We start from the raw sequence: 21,862 nt of genomic DNA, 5'->3' as shown, positions 1-21,862 counted from the left end.
AAGAACACAACCTGCGCATGTACTGAGTTTTTTCAGCCTTTGCTACAAAACGCTTATTGTGTATCAAGTTTTTTATAAAAAACTACTTTAACAAAACAATGCAACGGTATTTACTGGGTAAAAGCCCTGAACCCGTGTCTAGAGGCTGCCATGTTGGGAAATAGCGGCCTTTAGGAACACAAGATTCTGCGACTTCATAAACCAACTCAAATTGATGGTGGAGTCTTGCAGGAGTCACATAGCCAGACCACAAATATGTCAAAGCCTCACAACCCAGACAGCCACTTAAAAATACTTCAAAATGTTGAAAAGCTACAGCATAATATAAATATATGATATACAAATGTAAGCATTTTAACCTAAAATACAGCCATCTCCTTGGTCACTTTATATTCCAGAGGCACAAAATGCTAAAATTGTAGTGTGAAGGTATAATTTCCTTTAATGTTATTGGTGTGCATGAAATCCCTTTGCTGGGCTCCGTCGGGCTTTTATGTGAGTGGCTAATGCCTCTAGAGTACAATATGAGATTTTGTGTTCCCTGTCGCCCTGCAGAGTCGGTCCCGGTGACTGTGATTATTGGAGTAGCGGTGGGCGCTGGCGTGGCATTCCTTGTTCTCATGGCAACCATTGTTGCATTCTGCTGCGCTCGGAACCAAAGAAGTAAGTGTCACAATGACCCCAGCCAGGGGCTTATGTACCCCAAGCCTGTATTTTACTTAATTAGCATGAAAGGTAATGCCCAGGCAGACTCTACCAACTTCCACAAAAGTAAACAACGTTGTGATTGCTCATTAATTTCGCAAAAAAATAAATCCTTCTCTTTGTCACCAATACACCTACCGCCATTTGCTAATAATGGCAATTTTCAAAATAGCGGAAATTGGAATAATTTCACTCTAATGAGAACCCCTGTGTCAATCGAAAATATTCTGGGGTCAGCCTAATATATTTTTATAAGTAACATGTACAGGAATCAAAGTTTGTATCAGAGACAGAAAGGATTAACAAAAAGAATAAAGCACTGAATATGTCAAAATAGCTTTTCCAGTAATCCCACTACTCCATCTGCCATGATTAAACAATTGGAAAAGAAACCTTAATAGTAGCGGAATTATAACTGAGGCAGATAAATAGATTTTTTTAGGGTTTTATGTTAAATAAAAACTATGTATTACCGTATTGGCTCGGATATAGGCCGCCCCCGTATATAGGCCGCACCCTAAAAGTTTGGTGCTTTTTTAAAGAAAAAGTTTTTTTCTTTAAAAAGCACCAAAAAAAACAAAAAAACATTCTGCCACTCTGTTTCCTCCCTCCCCGAGATATACTGCCACTGTCCTCCTCCCCCCGAGATATGCTGCCACTGCCCCCCCCGAGATATGCTGCCACTGCCCCCCCCGAGATATGCTGCCACTGCCCCCCCCCGAGATATGCTGCCACTGTCCTCCTCCCCCCGATATGCTACCACTGTCCTCCTCCTCCTCCCCCCCCCGACTTACCGGAGCAGACTCCCGGGTGTCTTGCGGGGCCGGCGGGGGGCATCTACGCAATACGCGTATACAACCGGAAGTTGTATACGCGTATTGCGTAGATGTCCCCCGCCGGCGCCCCGCAAGACACCCAGGAGTCTGCTCCGGTAAGTCTTGGGGGCAGAGGTAAAACGCATCGTGTGGACGGTCACCGGCTGCGGCGATGCGGGTAAACAACCCGGAGGCTGTTTACCCCCATCGCTGCAGCCGGTGACCGTCCAGACGATGCGCTTAGACAACCTCCCGTGCCGGCACCCCCCCCGTGGAAAGTGCTGGCAGGGGAGGCTGTCTGAGGACATCCGAGAGTAGGATGCAGGTCCCCTGCACCATTGCGGGGGATCTGTATCCTAACCCCGCTGCCTGCCCCGAATATAGGCCGCACCCCCACTTTAAAGTCTTAAAGTGGGGGAAAAAAGTGCGGCCTATATTCGAGCCAATACGGTATTTAGTCACCGGAATTCTGGAATGCATGCAGTACCCACCATGGCCTTCCTGTTATGTGGTGGCGCTGTTATGAATCCTGACTGTTTTGCCTGCAACATTTTACTCCATGATACACAGCATCGAACAGCGCCACCATGTAATGGGCAGGTTTGGAGGGGCAAAAAACCCAGTATCAACATTCAAAATCTGGAAGAGCGTATGATATTATTTATCGGTAACAAAGAAACCTAGTTTCTTCTCAAGTAAAAGCTAAAAGTGTGGCACAGTGTGAGCCAATAAACATATGCAAATTTATTACAAAAAAGTTTGTATGTCAAGTTGTATTTTTTTTGTTTGGTTTTCAGATTTAAAGGGTGTAGTATCTGCAAAAAACGACATTCGGGTGGAAATTGTACATAAAGAACCATCTACTGGGAGAGAGAATGAGGACCATTCTTCAATCAAACAGCTAATGGTGAGATTCTAGGTCTTACCTTTTTATGGAGCTGCTGCAGCAGAGGGAGACAATGTGAGCCCTCCTACCAGGGCCAGCTCATGACATCAGCATATGAGCTTGTATGCAAATTAGCCACTGTGTATTGTATTTGCATATGTGGGTGGATGGTATAGTCACAAAAGCAGTGCGGCCAATTCACGTTGAAGCCGTCCTACTAGTGTTTTTTTGAGCACTTAATGCTAACTAAAAATGTAAAGAAGTGAAAAAAAATTCTGTGCATTTATATCTTTGGTTTATGTGAAGGAGACAGAGCTCAGGGATAAGGGATTTCAGTGCTTTGCGCCATTCTTACATCTCAGCCAAAATGTGATACTGTGTAAAATAGATAGTTGAATTCAATTACAGTTTAAAACACTGATTATCTTTGGAAACAGACAGTTTATGAACAATGAAAAAAACGTATTTAAATTGTTGGATGACTCGGTCGCATTTCAGCATCGTGAAGGAAATTATAAGGTATTTGTGTTCCGTTTCTCTAAAGAAATTGCTTCAGAGCAATGTTAATATACAGCTGAAAAAATACAGATCAAGAGCGAGCGGGGGCCCTAGGCCACATTGTCATAAAGGGCCCACTTAATATATTAATGTAGATATTCAGTATATTATTAATGCACCGCGACGTGCTGCCTATTGGTGTAGCTCATAGGTCTTGATATCCAACATTTAGCGCCACCTGCAGGAATGGATGACTGTAAATCAAACTGCTCTATGCATATCATACATTGGATGAAAGCCCCAGCGTGGTTCTGGACACACCTGTGCGTTATTAGGAAAACAGCTGGCCTTCAACAATGAAAAAAACCCACCTAAAATGATCACTTTACGTAAAAAAAAAAATACCAATATAAATGAGCAATTTAGAAGAAACATGACTTTTGTTACTAAAACAACGTGGCGTTTCACCAAAGTTCCGTTGTTGATAAACGACTTCCTTTTTAGGGCTGAAATGCAGGAAATTAAAGTCTGGATCATCATCTCCCATTGATCCATTAAATAATACAGAAAGCATTTGTCATATAAGTTACAATGTGACTTCCCATTAAACGCTGGGACGGGGAGCCCTGTAACCACCCGGTCCCTTATCACCGACAGCCTATATCTCAGTGATTGCTGGAACAAAACTAATGTGCTTTTAAGGCTGGGTAAGTGTTACTAAAACCGCCGTAAACGGGGACACAACGAGAAACGATATTCTTACGACTTATTAAGTATCGTCCTTGTCACATAAATTCCGCTCGCAAGGAAATCCAGACTTTTATCTGAGCAAATTTATTTGTTCTTAAAACATATAAATCTCGTGAAAGCACACAGGAGCCCCGATAATCGCCTTCATCTAATAAAATGTATCACTGTAAAGTTTACGGGGAAGAAATTATAAAATCAAAATGCAAAAACTGCACCCACAGCCCTTCCAACAGCAAATCACGGTGTAGAAATTACTGAGATCTTTAACAAAACAGGACCCCCCCCCATTTTTAAAGTATTTTTTTTTCTAAAATATTTTTTGCTACAGCCATTCCTAGGTACCAATCAGGGGAATTCTTTGAGAGGGGCCCCTAAACAATTTTATAGGTAATATTTTGAGATCACAATAAGATGCTTTTTGTCATTTTTTCTTGTAATTCCACTCAAAGTTGGAGTAACACGGATTGGGGCAGCATTTTCACACTGACTGGATCCTTTAAGTTCTCTGGGCTATTAATACAGTGGCAGGAGGCTGTGAGTTGCCCAGTATGATGACAGTATGATCTACACTGATCACTAATATTCTCCGAACCCTTCATTGGTAACCGTAATACTCTGGAGTGGCCTCTCATAACAACTCTTTAAGTCCTAACTATCCTAATATTATAGCCCGCCATAGAGAACGTGCATGGGACAGACATAAGGCTATCCTGAGTCAAAGCCAAGTTCAAAGAGCTTGCACTCCATTTGAGGCATAGAAATGTGTATCAGGCTCCTGTCCCAAAGTCACCTAGTGTTAAATAAACCTTTGACCGCTCTTGGCTTTTGCATAGTTGTGATGTCCCATAGAGAGGGGAACGCACGCTGACACTCATTTTCCTCCCGTCCTGTGAGTGTGATGGAGATGCTGCCGGCGCTACATACCGATCATTTACTATTCAGTGCACACGCAGCAACGTTTGGGCTCCAGGTTCCATTAACGGCATGGAAAGCCTGCCAGAACAAGCCAAAGTCCTCCGGTCACTCGTTTTCAATTAGATACTAATGTTCTGTCTTTAGAAAAAGTTACAGGAACGCCTGAATTTATGTCCTCGCCCAAGAGTATCTGAACGATTTATCCTCCGGCCGAGTTCTGGCACCAGTCCTGCTCCAGGTCCGACCTCCGGCAACTGCCCCGGCCCATGATCCCAGCACATGAGATGACTTTGCCTCTTCCAGTAAAGCTGGAGAAGTATATGATCTATAGTTTTAATCACGTTTCCAATCTGTCATAACCATTTGCCGTGACTGTGTCACTGCCAGCACTTGATGGCCAGCATTTTAAATAAGTTTGAGCCGCAGCATGTAATGTGCTGCGTGCGACCGCGATCTGAACACGCAAATCAACAGCGCCTGAATGTGGAAGATGGATCGGCGGCGGACTTGTCTGCAGAAAACCGGGCGTTGGGTAGGCCCCCACGATTCCTCAATATCTAAGACAAGGGCAAGCAAGCAGCCCACCAGTGGGCACATCAGAACATATACCAAGATTAAAGGGACCCTGTCACCTGTCTTACTTCCTTCTTTGACCGCCCAGTTTCCTGGGGTTTCCTTTGGATCCACCTGTTGGCACATTTTGATCCATACATAAAACACGTGCATCCAAGGGAACAAAAGTGTGTTTTTGGGTAAGTTACGTGAAGCGTCTGAGACACGGCGCAGGCCACTGATTGCCCCCAATTCCTACTCAGCGACATTACAACGCCCCCGGTGGCCGATGAGCAGAAATTCCCCCTGCAATATTTTCAGTCTGTATCCGGCTCTCTGATTAAAGAGCAGCAAAAAACACAATTTTACACTCAAGACAAAACATCCTGAATTTTTGTGCGGGGTGTAAATTGCCCTCCTTTTTGAAACATGCACGGCTGCGGCACGGCTCCGATATAAAATTACCTGCCATTGGTTTCCAGGCAACGAGCTCCGTTATCATCCTCTTAACCTCTCGCAGGCAGAGGACAAACCAAAAAATGAAACCCAGGGCCAGGCACAGCGCATGTTTAACATGTTCATTGCCAGGGAGATGTGCAAAGCATTGCTGAACATATTAAACATAAGCACACGCAGCACTAAACAGGTTAAAACAAGTGCATTAGGTTTATCATCGCAGGGCCACTGTTACTTTCTATCTGATTACGAGGGGGCATTGCGGCCGATTCATATGCATATTTCATGTTCTCTGGACAGGCCGCTTAAAGCCAGCAATCACCCCTCCTGGATTTCTTATAAACCAGATTCCAGTCCCCTGGGTGAAAGCAAAGAAAGTAGCGCTACCCGATCAATAGCAATTATAAGCAACATTTTCCATCCTGTGTTTTATTTTTGTAATGGGTTCAAAAATCATTTTTGTGGCATAAACCGATTCCGTGGAAAAGAGAAAAAAAATGTAAACAAAGACTAACCTGTTCAGTCAAAAACTGGTTATAAGTAGCTTAGTTAACAGCAGATGTTATTAACATCATAGGGGGGTAGTGATTATCTTCATTTCCTAATCTTTCCCTGAGTTCACACTGTTGGCATTGCTGCTCGGTTTCTGCCGAGTTCAGACGAGACCCTGAATTGTCAAGTTACCAAGTTGAGTGGCGGAATCACAGGTTGGCCATGTAATGCCCACGTGGTATCTGTGTACCTACCACGGTAGCTACAACATGAGCCTCCGAAGGCGACTAAAGGTTTAAAACCCCTGATCCCTTGAGCTGATTAATGTCCGTTCTTTCTTGTAGATTGACAGGGGAGAATTCCAGCAAGACTCGGTACTCAAACAGCTGGAGGTCCTGAAAGAGGAGGAGAAGGAGTTCCAAAACTTAAAGGTGAGCAAATACTGGGGGTGATCAACCGATGGGGAGCAAAGAATCCAAAAAGCGCACAATAGATCTCCTTTAAGCATTAAAGTCCAAAACACAAAGGATATAGTTGGTCCCGGAATATTATTAAGATGTAAAACACTTTAAAAGAGCCTTGCATTGGCTTTGTTCTTATTATAGAGCAGGGGCCATGTAATTGCCCCACAGAAACAAAAGGCAGTTATCGGTGCATGTTCAGGATCACACCAGCCGTACACATCAGACTAAAGCCTCAGAAAGACAATTAATGTCAGAAAAGGAACAATCTTTTAGTGCCTGAGCGCCGCGGCCCGCGTGTTTTATAAAAGCAATTTACCTGCCTGTTAGATAATACACGTTGCCAGCCTTGACCAGAACACTTTTCCCTGACTCTCTGCAAACCGGCTGACATAAAGACAGAGTGCGTTTTAACAGTAGTGGCCCCCAGCTGGCCTCCACTTAATAACATCCGCACCAGATCCAGTCCAGCGGTTCTGTATTGCTGCTTAGATCACGTGGCCCCGAGCTTTACTAGAAAATTAAGACAAGACGTTGATAAATCAGACTAGGAGTCCCCTGGACGGGGAGTCGCGAGAATAGACAAAAAAAAATGGCATGTTAAAGACGCAGGGATATCGCGGGGACCTTTAGGTCGTGAGCAAAATCCTGATACGATGACGGAATTCTAATGATTCGGATCATGACGTACCATAAAATATATTCATTTTCGAGGGGACTAATGTATAGCTATAGGATATTATTAATTGATATTAATAATTATAATTGATAATCACTATGAACGTACAGTATTGGAAAAATCAGGAAATGCCTGTTATTTTAATTTGCTATTTTCTTTATCTGTTTTCGGTATCAGGGTAACTGACAATGCAACCATTAACCCCAAAATTAATTGAAATGGCTTAAATGCTTTAATTCAATCTAAGATCAAATTCTCACCCAAGCCAAAAAAAAAAAGTTTCGGTTGTTGTTTGTTCTTTTGTGCAGTAATTTCAGCGCCTGTTTAAAATGATACATAGAGAGCCCAATTATTATTATTATTCTAATTATTATTATTACAGCTTCACCGTGAAGTCCCTTTATTACAGACCCCCGTCCACGGAGTGCGATTACTGTGGGGTATCATATTCTAACCCCGTTCCCTTCCTCGCGCAGAAACAATTTCAAACACTTATTAGCCTTTTAAGTCAGATTTATTTACATACAGATGAAGGAATTTGTTTAAAGGATAATTAATCTCCTCTCCTCCAAAAAATGATTTACAGTCATATTTAATCAAAGTGGTTTCCATAGCAACGCCAAGAGACTTGCTCTCTCGGGAGTCAGGCCTACACATTCTCATAGAGCCTACTGTATTGTTTGTTATTTTATTTTTATAAGCAGGATTCATATTATACATTTTATGTAAAAGCTACTAAAAAAGGAAAAAAAATATTATTAAAAAAAGCATACCTGTAGGACAGTGTTTCGTTGTGTATCTAATACGACGCTGCATGAAGCCTTAAAAATAATTCAGCTATATATATTTAAGATTGTTTTGGCCTTTTTTGGTTGTTCAATGGGGGGCGGCCATGTTTTTTTACTTCCACCCCATGCAGCATTTGATCCCACGTACGCTGTGTCAACATACAGGAAGTCGTTTATATTGATATCTGACTTCCTGTTTTTCAAAGTTTCCATATATTTTTAAATGGCTAATAGTTTTGGCTTTAAACCTTTTTTCCAATTATATTTGTTTATAGCACAGCTTCTAGACGTTTCTATTAGCGGAGGTAATATATTATTGTAATTATTTATATTTTATTACCTAGTTATTCATTTCAAACCTTATTGTTTTGTCTTAAGGATCCAACCAATGGCTACTACAGCGTGAACACGTTCAAGGACCTTCAGTCGACGCCGACAATTTCTCTTTCCAACTGCCAGCCAGATCTCCGACCGGCCAACAAGCAGCGGGTTCCTACCGGCATGTCGTTCACCAACATTTACAGCACGCTGAGCGGCCAGAACCGACTGTACGATTACGGCCAGCGCTTCGTCCTGGGGATGGGAAGCAGCTCCATCGAGCTTTGCGAACGCGAGTTCCAGAGAGGGTCCATGAGCGACAGCAGCTCCTTCCTGGACACGCAGTGCGACAGCAGCGTCAGCAGCAGCGGAAAACAAGATGGCTACGTCCAGTTTGACAAATCCAGTAAAGCTTCGGCCTCCTCTTCCCACTACTCCCAGTCCTCGTCTCAGAACTCTGACCCAAGCAGGCCTCTACAGAGGAGAATGCAGACACACGTGTGAAACTGCCCTACACGGGGGCTTTTCTGAAATGTATGGGTGGGCAGGGGAGCAGGTGACATTCAGTAAAGGTTCCAGAGCGAGCACCGCAGACAGCTTTGAACCCAACTGAAGGGAACGATCCTCTCTGGTTGACATATTTATTTAGTTTTATATTTATATGAGAAGGAGAGGATCCTCCTATTGTAAAAAGCACTTTGTTCAATGGAGTTCGACAAGCCATGGTCTCCTTGGTGGGTGGGAACAAAAATAATTTTTATAAACTATCCCTAAACATACGTAATTTAAAAAAAGCCCCATTTGTGGCCGGAGCTGTGGCCCAGACTTTATTGTCTCAACTAGGAATTTAGCCATTAGCAAGCACAACGTTGGTACCAAGACGCGTCACCGAGAACTCTGGAAAGAGCCTGTTCTAGATCGGAAAATGAGTTTTGTGATCAACTGTGGTTCTGTATTTCCATAAATCCTACCAAAAAAAAAAACAAGCAAGCATAGGGGTCTTCTCCAGGAGATGAAAAACAAGCCCAAAAAGGGGCACGTGAGAGAAAACTCTACACATTTCATCGTTTCACACAGCTGGTACCGGTACTTTCTGGACAGTTAGGAAGGTGTCCGTTGAGTGCTGGAGAAACGTATAGGGGATGATTTCCAGAATAATAATGAGAAACCCGTAGAAGGTGCTTAACATGTTTTGTTTTAGAAACTGGGCAGTCAGAAACCCCTCAGAAACAGGACTGGAAAGAGGCAGAAACGTTTGTGTTTGCAATAGTGTTTCAAACCTACGTGCCCTTACTTCAGGAGTCAATATTTCATTTACTGCCCCTCTCAAAGCATCTAGGAGAAACAGACCAATAGATTCAGGATTGGCCGTGTCTGTAACAGGGTCTTTTGGGGGGTATGAGGCAAATGTCAGCTCCCTGTGTATCTCATCCGTCCCATCTTGTTGCCTAACTGAGCCACCAGATGACCTTTTTCATGCCACGTCCATGTTGTTTGGATTCTCAGCTGTTCTCAGACATAAATGAGACTTATTTAAATACATTTATATTTATGTAGAATTATTTTATTACTCGTTGGGTTCGTCCTCCGCCTTTTAAATGTTTCTAAGTCTTCATGTTAAAATTCAGAGAGTGCGCTAAGGTGACGTTAGTGTGATGAGCGGAAGCCCAAGCAGGCGTTTGGGACTTTCATTATTCAAAGGGTAAAAAACCCTGTTTGCACCCCGGTAATAGGTAATAACCATGCTATAGGCCTGCCTCTTGTGCATGAAGACCACCTGATTAATGATCGCAGGAAATAAATGCTCTGGAGACGTGGTCCCGGCTGCTGGGAAAGAACTGGCCACTGTAGTCATAACCTGCCCGCCGCCACCAGAACTGTTCACGTCCAAAGAAGCCGAGAGTATGGATGCCTAGTGTGGCCTAATAAGCCGAGGGGGCAATATGGTGACATGGGAGGGCCCTCTCTCCCTCTTGCCCCTCTGACAATCCCTTAAATAGCACAAATGACGGATTAAATGCAAAACCTGTTCTGTCTGCGTCTGATTCCTTGTTTTTTGTTTTAAAATACATTTCAGTAAACTTTCTTTGGTGCACAGAAATATTGCAGCAGTCAGGAAAATGCTGGGTGTTTGTGGATCTCTTAGACACTTCCAGCCTTTCTACATAAGTAACTCTTTACAGCAAAAAATATGTTGGGAAAACTCATCAATGTGGATTCTCCTATCATTCAACGCGCTTACACCCGGCTCAGTATATCTGTATATCATCGGCTGAACAAGACCTAATGTCTGATGGGTTAAGTACCTACAGAGTTTATGAAAGTTTTACTTTACTGAGAGGGTGGTAGATAAGTGGAACAGCCTCCCACAGAAATGGAAAAGATTATACAGTGAGGGGTATTAAACATGCATGGGATAGACATACGGCTCCTGAATCTAAGATTAAGGTTTGAGTCTTTACAGCAGGAGATATCGGCGACAATACGGGGGGCGACTGGGGCGGATCTGCTGGTGGGTTCTGTTTCTCCGAAATTCAGAACTGTAAGACAGCTCGGCAGATCTATACCTTAACTGGGTCTAAGGCTACAAGCTACACATTAGAAATGGAGATTTAGTAGGCTTTATAATAACATGAGATGATATTTAATACCCGGCGTATCGTGCGGAGCTGATCTGTGGAAGAATATTGACAGCGTTCATCTTACCAAAACCTACAATAAAGCATTATTAATTCATTTATCTGCTACGGATCACTGAGGCTGAAATAACCCCATGATCTGCCATTTCTGTATCAATTGGATTAATAAATAATATTACGGAATTTCCAACCAGCGCATTGGCTTCTCGTTAGCAGAGATTCTAAATGTTCAGTATCTGTTTCTAAAGTTCTAAAAAGCACTTGATTTCTCCTGTATCCGGGGTAACGGTACACTCTGTCCCAAGATTAGGCATTAAAAATGATAAATTAGAAAGAAACTGAAAAAGAGATGATGTCATAGGACGGTCTTCTGCTTCACAAGGGGGGGTGACAACCCCATGGCCCTCATCCTCACTTACAAGAGGAACCTGAGCCTCCGTGATAGGAGTGTTGGGCGTCCAGGCCACGGACAGGAACATAATAAATGACTGTGACACAGTAATAACAGTAACACAGCATGAGGGTGTATTAAAGTGTTGGGGTATCTAAGGTCTTATGTATATAAAAGACATAAAATATTGTGTAAAAATATCCAGTTCTACATATACACCTTAGGAACCCTATAGTCCTTTTATTTCAGACGGTGATATAAACACTCATGTAAGGCAAACAGCACCGAAAGGAGACTGTTTAAATATATATAATTCAATCAATCTCTCTACATATTATTTCCATCTTACGGATTCCGTTAATGTAATAATATGTTGAGAGTTCAGACTTTGCTGATATGGCAGACAGTCCTGGTTTCTGCTGGATTTTTTCTGCATTGTGTGACTTTCTTTGAAACCCCTTGGTTGGCGTTTCTCAGGTTGTGAAGTCCACCTGGAGATCCTATTGTTCATCCACCTGGTTTCTTTTATAAATATATCGGGGTCTTCTATTGCCCCTCTCAGGGCCAACAAACCTTGGTCTATATTGACCATTGCCTACTCAGATTAAAGCAATGTTTCGCAATATCCAGGCTTTCTACAGGCCTCCATCGTGTGTTCTCAGTTTAACAAAGTTTATAACGCACCTAATGTCATAACAAAAGAATAAATGGCAGATAAAGTAATGCAGGTAATACAGGGTCTGAGCAGACATACCAAACCCATTCTACCCCGGCCCAGCACCCTCAGCCGTCACCCTAATGGCTGATGAGTACTAGATAGGGCCCTTTGAGGTAATCCACAACATTAAAGCAATGGAGACTGCGATCCACAGAGAAGGCCGTGTAAATCTTTAATAATGTCAGTGACAGACAGGATGGCCGTCGGCGGGACGGGGAGAGGATGCTCCTTACCGCTCAGAGGTTTTCGGCTGCGTAGGCCTGAGGGGAGCTCCAGGGTCTGTCAGCCATTTTCTGTGTCTGGATCCTGCTCCCCCAGCTCTGTGTCAGGGTGCAGCAGGCAGCACACACTGGATATACACACTGGATCCCCACTGGATCCCCACTGGATCATGGATCAGAGGGATGCTGTTGCAGAGAGATGCTGCAGCCTGTCCTTCTTCCTCACACTCTTCTGGAAAATTCCAGCTCAGGGGTCTTCCTATTGGCTTAATTGGTCACATGATCGCCCAGCCTAGGAGCAACCCAGACACCTTCCCCTGCCAGTCCCTGTCCTTGGGTTCCCGCCGCAGTCACTTGTGAGGGGCCACACAACTAAATAATGCAATTTCTGGATGGAATAAAACATTAATAACTTTAACTTTAAATAAACTTAAAAATGAAAATGAAATGAAGAAAAGGGTCCTGAGTTTCCATCGTTATTCCTCTCAGCACGGCTCTCGTTTACAGCGTCTATAATGTAAAGACGTGAGATTTTGCAGCCCGTGCAGGTGACGGCCCCCAGGGGCCACACTTGTTCTGTTACATTTCAAGCTATCAGATCTGATCCGACTTGGCGCTTGATATTTAAATGCCGGGTCAGCGTCTGCCTCAGCGCTCCGAAGGCGAATAATACGAGGACCTGGAGGTTAAACGGCAGAGAAGTGACACGGAGGAAAGTGTATCTGTCATCGGAGGGAACGCGTCTCACAACAACCCGCCACCAACACGACACGATGTCCGCCCGCGGGAATATAACACGCACACATCTGTGAATCCTCGGCACGGCGGCTGCCACACATCGGGCCGGCTTCACGCAGAGCGATCCCGGTGCAAAGTGATAAAAGTGAAGCCGAAACACTATAACGACCGCTGCACGTTACAAACTGCGGCCCTGCACCGACCGCCGCATGCAGAGGCAGTGTGCGCGCGTGCACGGCTGTGTGCGTGGTTAGGGGTGTGTCCAGGTGCACATGTATGTATGGGTGTGCATGGTGTATGCATGTGTGCATGGTGTATGCATGTGTGTGCATGGTGTGTGTATGCGTGTGCATGGTGTGTGTATGCGTGTGCATGGTGCATGTGTGCATGGTGTATGCATGCGTGTGCATGGTGTGTGTATGCGTGTGCATGGTGTGTGTATGATGGTGCGTGTGTGGATGGTGCGTGTGTGCATGGTGCGTGTGTCTGTTTTCCAGAAGTTTGAAGCGCGCAATATTTTGTTCCACTTGGAGGAGAATTCATTTCACGCCGCGAGATATCGGAGAGTCAGTCGGGGAGGATAAGTGTTGGAAAATTTCAAGAGCAGCTTTTATTGATCGCTCCGCTGTGAACTCTCCAGATGTACAAATATCAGCCCAAGACACCGCAGGGGGGGGTAATACGGAGCAATCTCGAGGGGCTCTCCCCAACCTGGGGGCTGTAAATTAATACGAGCGTCAAGCACACGTTTCACAGCTTTTTCCCCCATTTTTTGGGACTCGCTCCTCCTGACGACATTTCATTCCTCTGAAAATTCTACTTTAGGAATATTTTGCTGTTACTTGCAGTTTACGCCCCACGCGGTTACGCTGCGTTACACCGGCTTTGCGAGCGTTTCTTTTTGATTAATATTTTTTAGATGCTATTAACCCTCATGCAGCCGCGTAATAGTTATGCGGAAGAATCCATAATTGCTGCGAATAAAGCAAACTTCATGAACACCGAGCGCAACCCACAGAAAACCAGCAGATGCATGACGGGTATTATCGCTGCTTTTAAATTACAAGCAAATAACCTTGTTGCCACCTAAATGAAATCTCCTAAAGCCCATTAACGGCCCCGGCGAGTCTTGTAACAATGTGTCATTTATTATTATATCTTTTATTTATATTTCGCCATCATTTACAGTCTGAAGATTCAAGGGGTCTGACAAAACTGGAACCGGTGGACTAAGATGAGCCGATTAGGCGAAGAGGGTCCGGTGCGTACATTTATAACCCAGCGGTTGCGCCGATCCGGCCCTTCTGGACCGGTCTGTGGAATCGGCATTGTGCAGGTGGAAACCTGCATTATGCCGACATTATCCCGCGCTCTTTGTGTATAACGAGCAATTTATTGCTACCCTCTCCCTCGCACTGAATTATCATAGAGACCGGGGCTTTTATCATCTGGCCCTTTCCGATGCTGCGGACTGTGACTCTCACTGCACTCAGCCAGATTGTTTCCACACAATGCACGCGTGTCTGCAGACACAGGATCACTCGCCTCCCCCATGCCTCTCTGCCCACACAGCAAGGACACTTTAAGTTGCACGGAGGCAATTTGGGGCGATTGGTCATTTTCCAGGACTAAATAAAGGGAGGGATGTTTTATGGGGTTTTTTTTCTTTTCTTTTTTTTTCTTCCCGAACAAAACTGATTTTACTGTAATTTTTCTTCCCTTAATAACCTTATTTATTATTAGTTCACTTCCTAAATGTATTTCTCCGCTATAGAGTGCCCCACAGACGTTGTTGCCGTGCTGAGTGGTTTCCCTGCCTTCGATGACGTCATCACTCCCGATGCTTTGTGTCATAGACCTCTCTACGATTATTTAAGGTGGAATGATTCACTTCCCGGGGAGGGGGTTTATTCCGTCCTGCAGTAAGATATGCGTAAGTAAAACCTGGAGCGATTAAGACGTTTCCTTTCAAATAAAACAAACGCCTCTGAGTTTAATGGATTCCACGGGAAATCTCTGCCTGAAGAACGGGCTTCTGGCGCCACCATCAGGCGATGGCGGGTATAACAGGCGCGGCGGCCGCGCAATCAGATCCGGTTTCATTCTTTTTGCTTTAAACTTCGTTATTTTTCCTAAAAGCTCTTGATAACGATCTGAAAGCCGCCAGCGATTCTGCGAGAGCCGAGATGACGCGCGTTCCCCACATTTATTAAAATGAGGCAGGCGCATTGATTTGCCGTTCGGTATCCTCATGTATCACACTTTAAGAGACAAGAAGACATTTTCTTTGTGTTGTGACAAGGAGATCATCAGCCGAGAGGCCCAAAGTATCCGCGCATCATCGCTTTACACGGCTTATGGCGGACATTATCTCCCGTGGCGACGAGCTAACGATCCACTAGGATACAGAATTATCGAAAATACCAAAATTAATCAGAAACCAACTCGAAAGATAACCCCAGATCCTGCCATTAACGGCAGCTTTCTAGATCAGGTTATGTTAAAAAAAAAACTCAGCCGTAGAAACCGAAACAGTTAAAGTCAAATTTTACACATTTGTTAAAAAAGCTAAAATATGGTAATTGTGATAATCTGCGAGAGGTCGGGTCAAGGGGGGGATTTCCACATTTCGTAGGAATTTTGCAGGAATTAAGCCGCTCGCCGGCAGAGTTCTGTCGCCTCCGTTTGTCGGGATGTCACACCCTGGGTTCATTTTAATTACTCGAGGGAGAAGATTAGAGCGTCAGGGATTATACGGGCGCCCGGCCGGCGAGGATGGCTTCCAGCTCTGTGCGAAGAAAAAGAGTCACGCAAAAGATCAGATAATTAAAGAAACCGAGTGACAAAAACCTTGAAAGTGACCCTCCGTGACCTTATAATAATCCTCGCAAAACTCACAGCCTCAACGGAACTTCTGAAGAACTGAACGTCTCGAGACGTTTATACATCAGCCATTCACGGGAAATCGTAACGGTCTCTTTGGGTCGGGCTTTAACTTTAGTTTTTAAACATTTTTGGAAACATTTCTTTCTGCAGAGAAATCGGATTCCAAATGTATTTTGCTGCCAATAGCAGAATCTCGGGAGAGAAACGTTGTTTCCGGACGCGCTCCTTGCGTTGGTGCGTTTAATAACACGTAAGGAAATGCCCCATTCCAAAGAAATAACCCCGGCCGGCATACGGAGTACCCTGTCATACGGATACCCTGTCATACGAATACCCTGTCACCCCCGTCATTGGCTTTAGGCTGGAAAGACAGCATTTACCCAGAAATTCTCTTTACTTTTTCCTTTTTGGAAATTAAAGAAATATTCCTTTGCTTCAGTTTGTCTTTTGAATCCGACAACAAAGAGTATAAAACGCGTTTCTTCTAACTCCTTCCGGATTGTCGGGTCCGAGCGGCCCCAGCGCGGGCAAAGCTTCCACATAAACTTAAAAGCATTCCCTCAGCGGTGTCGGCGGACGTTGCTGTTTAGTTCTAAGACATATTGTGTCAAATTAACGCGTCAGGAAGATGGAGCACTTGGCAGCGCATGTTGCAAGAAGTCTCCCTGACGTCCGAGCAGCCGTGTCACTTCGTATCCTCATCTGTACATCACGGGGACATCATATCACTTACACACGTGTCCTGGGGATCCTGAGTGATGATGGAACAGTAATAGTCGCCTTGTACACCATGTTGGCCCTGGACCCCAGGGGGCCACAGACACACCAGAGTATTATTCGTACCAGAGTTTTGATTCACCCAATAAAGCATAAGGAAGTCACCCCAGTAAACCCCAAAACCATATGGAGATAAAACAAATAAATACGATCTTTCCCCCGAGTGTCTCACAGCTCTAAATGTGAAATCTGCCGTGCACATATCGGCCACTGGGTGGCAGCACCGCCGTACGCCGGATGTCTGCAGAAAGGGCAGATTTGGTCCTCCTGGCGGCGCAGGATCCCGGCCACCCCACAGCATGCACGGCGTAATCCACCCCTGACAATGCCACTTTCTGTTTAATAAAGGCGCTTCTTTCTATAAATTAACCAACCGCACCAACCCAGGAGACTAATGGACCGCTACGATCGCTTGCCCTTCAGCCAAAATAATCCACCGGCTGCCCCCAATCGCTGCAGCCTATGAGTTCCACGGAACGGATTCATGGAGCTGCTTTGGCCGGGGTGCGGGTTTTGCTGTCATGGCGTACGTTATATTTATATATAGGTTTATTTGTATAGTTTTTTTCCTCCTTAATGCCCTCAAAAAAGGTCATTTTTCCTAACGTGGCGTTTCTGTATAAAAGGTGTGATAAGCGCCGTGGCTTTTGTTGGCCGTCAGGGAAGAGTCATTTAGAAGAGATGGAACATCACAGAGGACCTTGTTATTTTGGTCGAACCTCAATCCACCTTTCTCAGCGTCTAATAACACGCGAGATGTAAACCCCGGGGGAGCGATCAGCGCAGAGGAGAAGCGGAGAGACGCGATCCTTCATCATCCCATCGCAACGTTATCCGCGCCGCTTGGTGCTGACGGCGTCCGGGAAACACCGTCAGCGGCAGAAACAACCGGGATAAAACCGGGATAAAAGCTTTTATCTCTCACACATAGAGACCTGAAAGGGTTTTTTCTCTTTGCGATGATAAACGAGGGCAGGAAAAATAAAAAGTATTTATTGTGGTTGATTTGTTCGCGGATAATGGCAGGCGTGGAGTTTAAGGCCCTTACGGTCCCGGTAATGCGTGTGTTAATAATGTTACGAGTTAAAAGCTTCGGGAAAAGTCTCTCGTCAGACCATTAAATGTCCAGAGATTGTGTCGGCTCCGTGGCTCTATCCCCCTGCTATTAACGGTGAAATGACAGGCGTCACCGACGTGGCTCTCACGGCTCCTCATTACTCCGAGGGGGGCACTGCTAAGATCTCCAAAAAAAGGCGCCAACAATGATCCACTGGGCCCCTATGGAGCTGTTATAGAGAGGAGAGTTGGGGCCCGGGGATAACTTTGGATTTGTGGCCCTTGAGGACCAGCTAGAAGCCTATAATTATTCGCATCAAAAAATGTGTTACAAAGTATCATTCGGCAGCTTATTCGGAATGATGCGATTTGTTACCTTTGGGGTCTCTGCTTCCCGGCCCCTGATAACCCCCATAAACCTCAAATAACCCCCATAAACCTCAAATAACATGGATTTCTCTGATTCACTACGTGCATCAAAAACTGAAAGTGTTTCTATAAATATAAGCGGCGCATGTTCTGCTGTTACTGATTGATCTGAACGCCGACGCACTCAAAATGAACAAAATAACCTTAAAATGTTTTTAGAAGAGCCGGGTCTCGGCGCCTGCCGTCTGCACCGTTTGTCGGTTGGAACGTTTCCGTGCGATGAAGAGAAACGAGCGAACTTCACGCAATCATTTTACTCGTCGGAAATAGAGCGCATCGGGATTCTTTATTGATGTCCGGTGGGCAGCAGGGTCAGACCAGGGGTCCTCTTCTCATCCTCATCAGACCAGGGGTCCTCATCAGAAATATTCAGAAAGTGCCTTCCACGTGAACCCCCCTCCCCCAGAATCCATCCATTTAAACCTCTGCCTGTGTTTTATAAACCCCCGGTCTGCTTTTCTCTGCTCCGGGTTTACCCCCTAATGACAGCCCTAAAAAGGAGTGACCAGAGGCACAGTTCTCACTAGACCCCCCGGGCGGACGACTGCGCCCACCCCGTCACAGAGGGGGTAAACGTACCTGGGAACAGCCACCGGTTATTGCCCCCCTCGCAGCGAGTGCCGGCCTCAGCGGAGCCCAGGAGCCGGCGGAGGAGTCTCCGGAGCAGAAGGCACCGCGGATCACGGAACGCAGCGAGAACATAAAATCACTCGGACTATTTGTCTTCAAATACAGGATGTTTGTGTCGCTTTCAACTCCAATTACAAATTAACACCAATAACAAACAAAAGGAAGCAGCAAAATGATCAAATCCCATCATTTTTCTCTATATAAGGGTCTGCCTATCTCCGATAATCAGGCTCTACCCGCTAAATCGTTCCTCACAAGGATATGGCATCGGCAAGAGGGGTCCGGCCCCTCTGATACTCAGGGAAACATTCCCACCGTCGGCAGAAACCCCCCACCCAGGGCGCGAGAGCAACGCGGATCGCTGCGTTCCATCGCCGAAACCCAGAGGTTAGAATTTTACTAATCAAATCCCCAACTCCGCTCCGAGGCTTTACAATAAATATTAGATTTTCTGACTCTTTAAAAAAATGCAATCTATAAAACAAAGTTTAAAAAAGTGACGTCCAGAAAAAGGCATCTAGTGGTCCGTCCGACGTCCGACGTTCCTCTCCCCTTGATTTGGGGTTTAACCCCGTGCGCGATACGCTTCTCCGCGGGAGCCGGCCCCTCCAACGCATCACCAAATGTCTCTGTCGCTTCGCAGTTTTCTCTCCCACCCGTCCCAGATAACGAGGGGTCCGGCGCTGCGTCTGCCCCGGAGGGTCGCACAGGGAAGAAGCCGGATCTCTCAGAAGTAGGTCAGGTTCTGGATGATTCTGTGATGAAGAAGGTTCTTTATTGCCATGGCTTCCAGGGTGATATTATGTCCCGAAACCTAGTAAAACAAGAAGAAACCCCGATATAAAAACACTCCGGGGGCAAAAGATATCAAAAGTACCTTAAAAACACGCTGACGGACCCATAAAAACACAGAACCCCCCGGCAGGTCGGCCCCCATCGGGTCGTCTGCTTATAATGCTGTAAAGACTAAATTTTATGTTTTAGGTAAATGAGACTTAATGTTTCATTAGAAATATCAAATATATTTTAAAGGTTGGCATAAAATATACTTTTATCATAATTTTTTTTTGGGGGGGGCAGTCCCGGTTTGAATGCCATAAATTACAGAGAGAAGCAAATCCCACTGCGGTTTTGGTGGGAAATCCCGCCTGATTCGTGCATTCGGGTTTGTAAGAACTTTGTCTAATTTGTGAATTTATATCAATCTCTGGAGGGACCCCCAAAGAAACAAACGAATAACAGCGGACCACCTCCGGATATTCCAGGCGGACGGACCGGCAGACAGACACACGCATGCGCAGGCAGACGGACCGGCAGACTTACAGCCATTGATTTGAGGGTCACTTTCTCGTAGTAGTGGATCGGCTGCTTCTTGTTGCTGGAAGCCGGGTACCCGAAGCCTGCGATGTGCACCAGGTCGCAGAAGTGAAGAGCGAAGGTGATCGCTAACATTCCCGTGGTGGGTTTCTGGAAAGCGATGGAAGCGTCAGCGCCGTATCACCACGATCGGGGTCTTCCCATACACCCCACCTCCCCCGCTTAACAACTCATCGGGGTCCTTAACCAAAATCCCTGGATTCTGACACCAGAAAGCACTTTCCCCGGCAGCTCTCAGATCTGCGATTCTACGGAAGGAGGGGATTCACTAAACTATGCGCATGGTGGGACTATCAGACGAGCTGCTGGTGACGTCCCCGCGCGCATTCAGAATGTACGAGTTTTAATTAATTTCAATAATCATTTAAAAAGAACTTTCTCGTTCCCGTAAAGTCAGGGCCCCTCCAGCACTTGGGGTAATCATTCCATTAAAGCTAATTGATAAAGTGCGAGTTCGTTAAAGAAATGCGATTAACCCCCCACCCCCCCGAATAAAGGCTTCACGGCGGGTCTATAGCAGGGGCCGGGGCGGACCGCGCGAGGCTTCACCGCAGGTCTATAGCAGGGGCCGGGGTGGACCCCGTGAGGCTGCACGGCGGGTCTATAAAGCAGGGGCCGCGGCGGACCGCGCGAGGCTTCACGGCGGGTCTATAGCAGGGGCCGGGGCGGACGCCGCGAGGCTTTACGGCGGGTCTATAGCAGGGGCCGGGGCGGACCCCGTGAGGCTGCACGGCGGGTCTATAGCAGGGGCCGGGGCGGACGCCGCGAGGCTTTACGGCGGGTCTATAGCAGGGGCCGGGGCGGACCCCATGAGGCTGCACAGTGGGTCTATAGCAGGGGCCGGGGCGGACCCCGTGAGGCTGCACGGCGGGTCTATAGCAGGGGCCGGGGCGGACCCCGTGAGGCTGCACGGCGGGTCTATAGCAGGGGCCGGGGCGGACCCCATGAGGCTGCACAGTGGGTCTATAAAGCAGGGGCCGGGGCGGACCCCATGAGGCTGCACGGCGGGTCTATAGCAGGGGCCGGACCCCGTGAAGCTGCACGGCGGGTCTATAGCAGGGGCCAGGGTGGACCGTGCGAGGCTTCGTTACCGCTTTCGTTTTCTTGGTTTGGTTTCTGTTGCAGCCCAGAATGTTCGTCGCCGTCACCTCCATGTAATAAGGATTTAGGATTCGGGTATTTTGCGGATTTACGTCCCAAATAATCGGCGGCATTTTCCAAAAACCTTTCCGCACCTGAAAGAAGAGAACGAGCGGGTTCATGCGCAGAGTTATTTTTTAGGGATCAGAGAAGATAATAAAGGAATTCAAGCTATTGCTCTCATTGCTCCCAACCTGTGTTCAAGCAGGGAGTGCAAGCAAGCCGTCAGGCAGACTCTAATGGCCGGTGTCGCTTTAAAGACCCCCAATTATATCCTATCAGAGAACACGCACCGAAAAGCCCTGAATACCGAGCATTACCCAAACTGATGAGAATTAAACCCGTTTCGGTCGGCGGAGTCGCTGCTCAGTAAAAGCATTAAAATGGAACAAACAGTAAAACGTATCATTTTTGTTTTACGCCCCACGCTATTTCTGGAATTAAGTGATTTCTTCATGATTTCATTCGGAGAGATTACCGCCCGGCGAGCGGCAATTCAACAGAAAAGCTTTTTTTCCTTTTTTTCTGGAATATTACAATTTTTT

The 21,862-nt window shown here is 45.9% G+C and overlaps 2 protein-coding genes across 4 annotated transcripts in view; one reads left to right on the top strand and one right to left on the bottom strand.

The window, feature by feature from the left end:
* Positions 1-9,301, top strand: part of KIRREL3 (kirre like nephrin family adhesion molecule 3) — a 103,158-nt gene extending 93,857 nt beyond the window's left edge. The window contains exons 14-17 of the mRNA XM_053452384.1: positions 556-663; positions 2,318-2,427; positions 6,414-6,500; positions 8,376-9,301. Coding sequence (XP_053308359.1) covers positions 556-663; positions 2,318-2,427; positions 6,414-6,500; positions 8,376-8,819 — 749 coding nt within the window. The 3' untranslated portion in view covers positions 8,820-9,301. The remainder of the gene's footprint in view (positions 1-555; positions 664-2,317; positions 2,428-6,413; positions 6,501-8,375) is intronic.
* Positions 9,302-18,888: 9,587 nt separating this feature from the next.
* ST3GAL4 (ST3 beta-galactoside alpha-2,3-sialyltransferase 4) overlaps positions 18,889-21,862 on the bottom strand; it is a 29,618-nt gene continuing 26,644 nt past the window's right edge. For all 3 annotated transcript variants that reach the window (XM_053452282.1, XM_053452284.1, XM_053452283.1), the window contains exons 9-11: positions 21,269-21,412; positions 20,124-20,267; positions 18,889-19,614 (exon numbers count right to left, since the gene is read on the bottom strand). In XM_053452282.1, the coding sequence (XP_053308257.1) occupies positions 19,528-19,614; positions 20,124-20,267; positions 21,269-21,412 (375 nt within the window). In that variant the 3' untranslated portion in view covers positions 18,889-19,527. The remainder of the gene's footprint in view (positions 19,615-20,123; positions 20,268-21,268; positions 21,413-21,862) is intronic.

This window comes from Spea bombifrons, chromosome 12 (genome assembly GCF_027358695.1).
Source record: "Spea bombifrons isolate aSpeBom1 chromosome 12, aSpeBom1.2.pri, whole genome shotgun sequence".
Lineage (NCBI taxonomy): Eukaryota > Metazoa > Chordata > Amphibia > Anura > Pelobatidae > Spea > Spea bombifrons.
The sequence above is the reverse complement of the archived record's forward strand: the minus strand, read 5'-3'. Positions and strand labels throughout refer to the sequence as shown.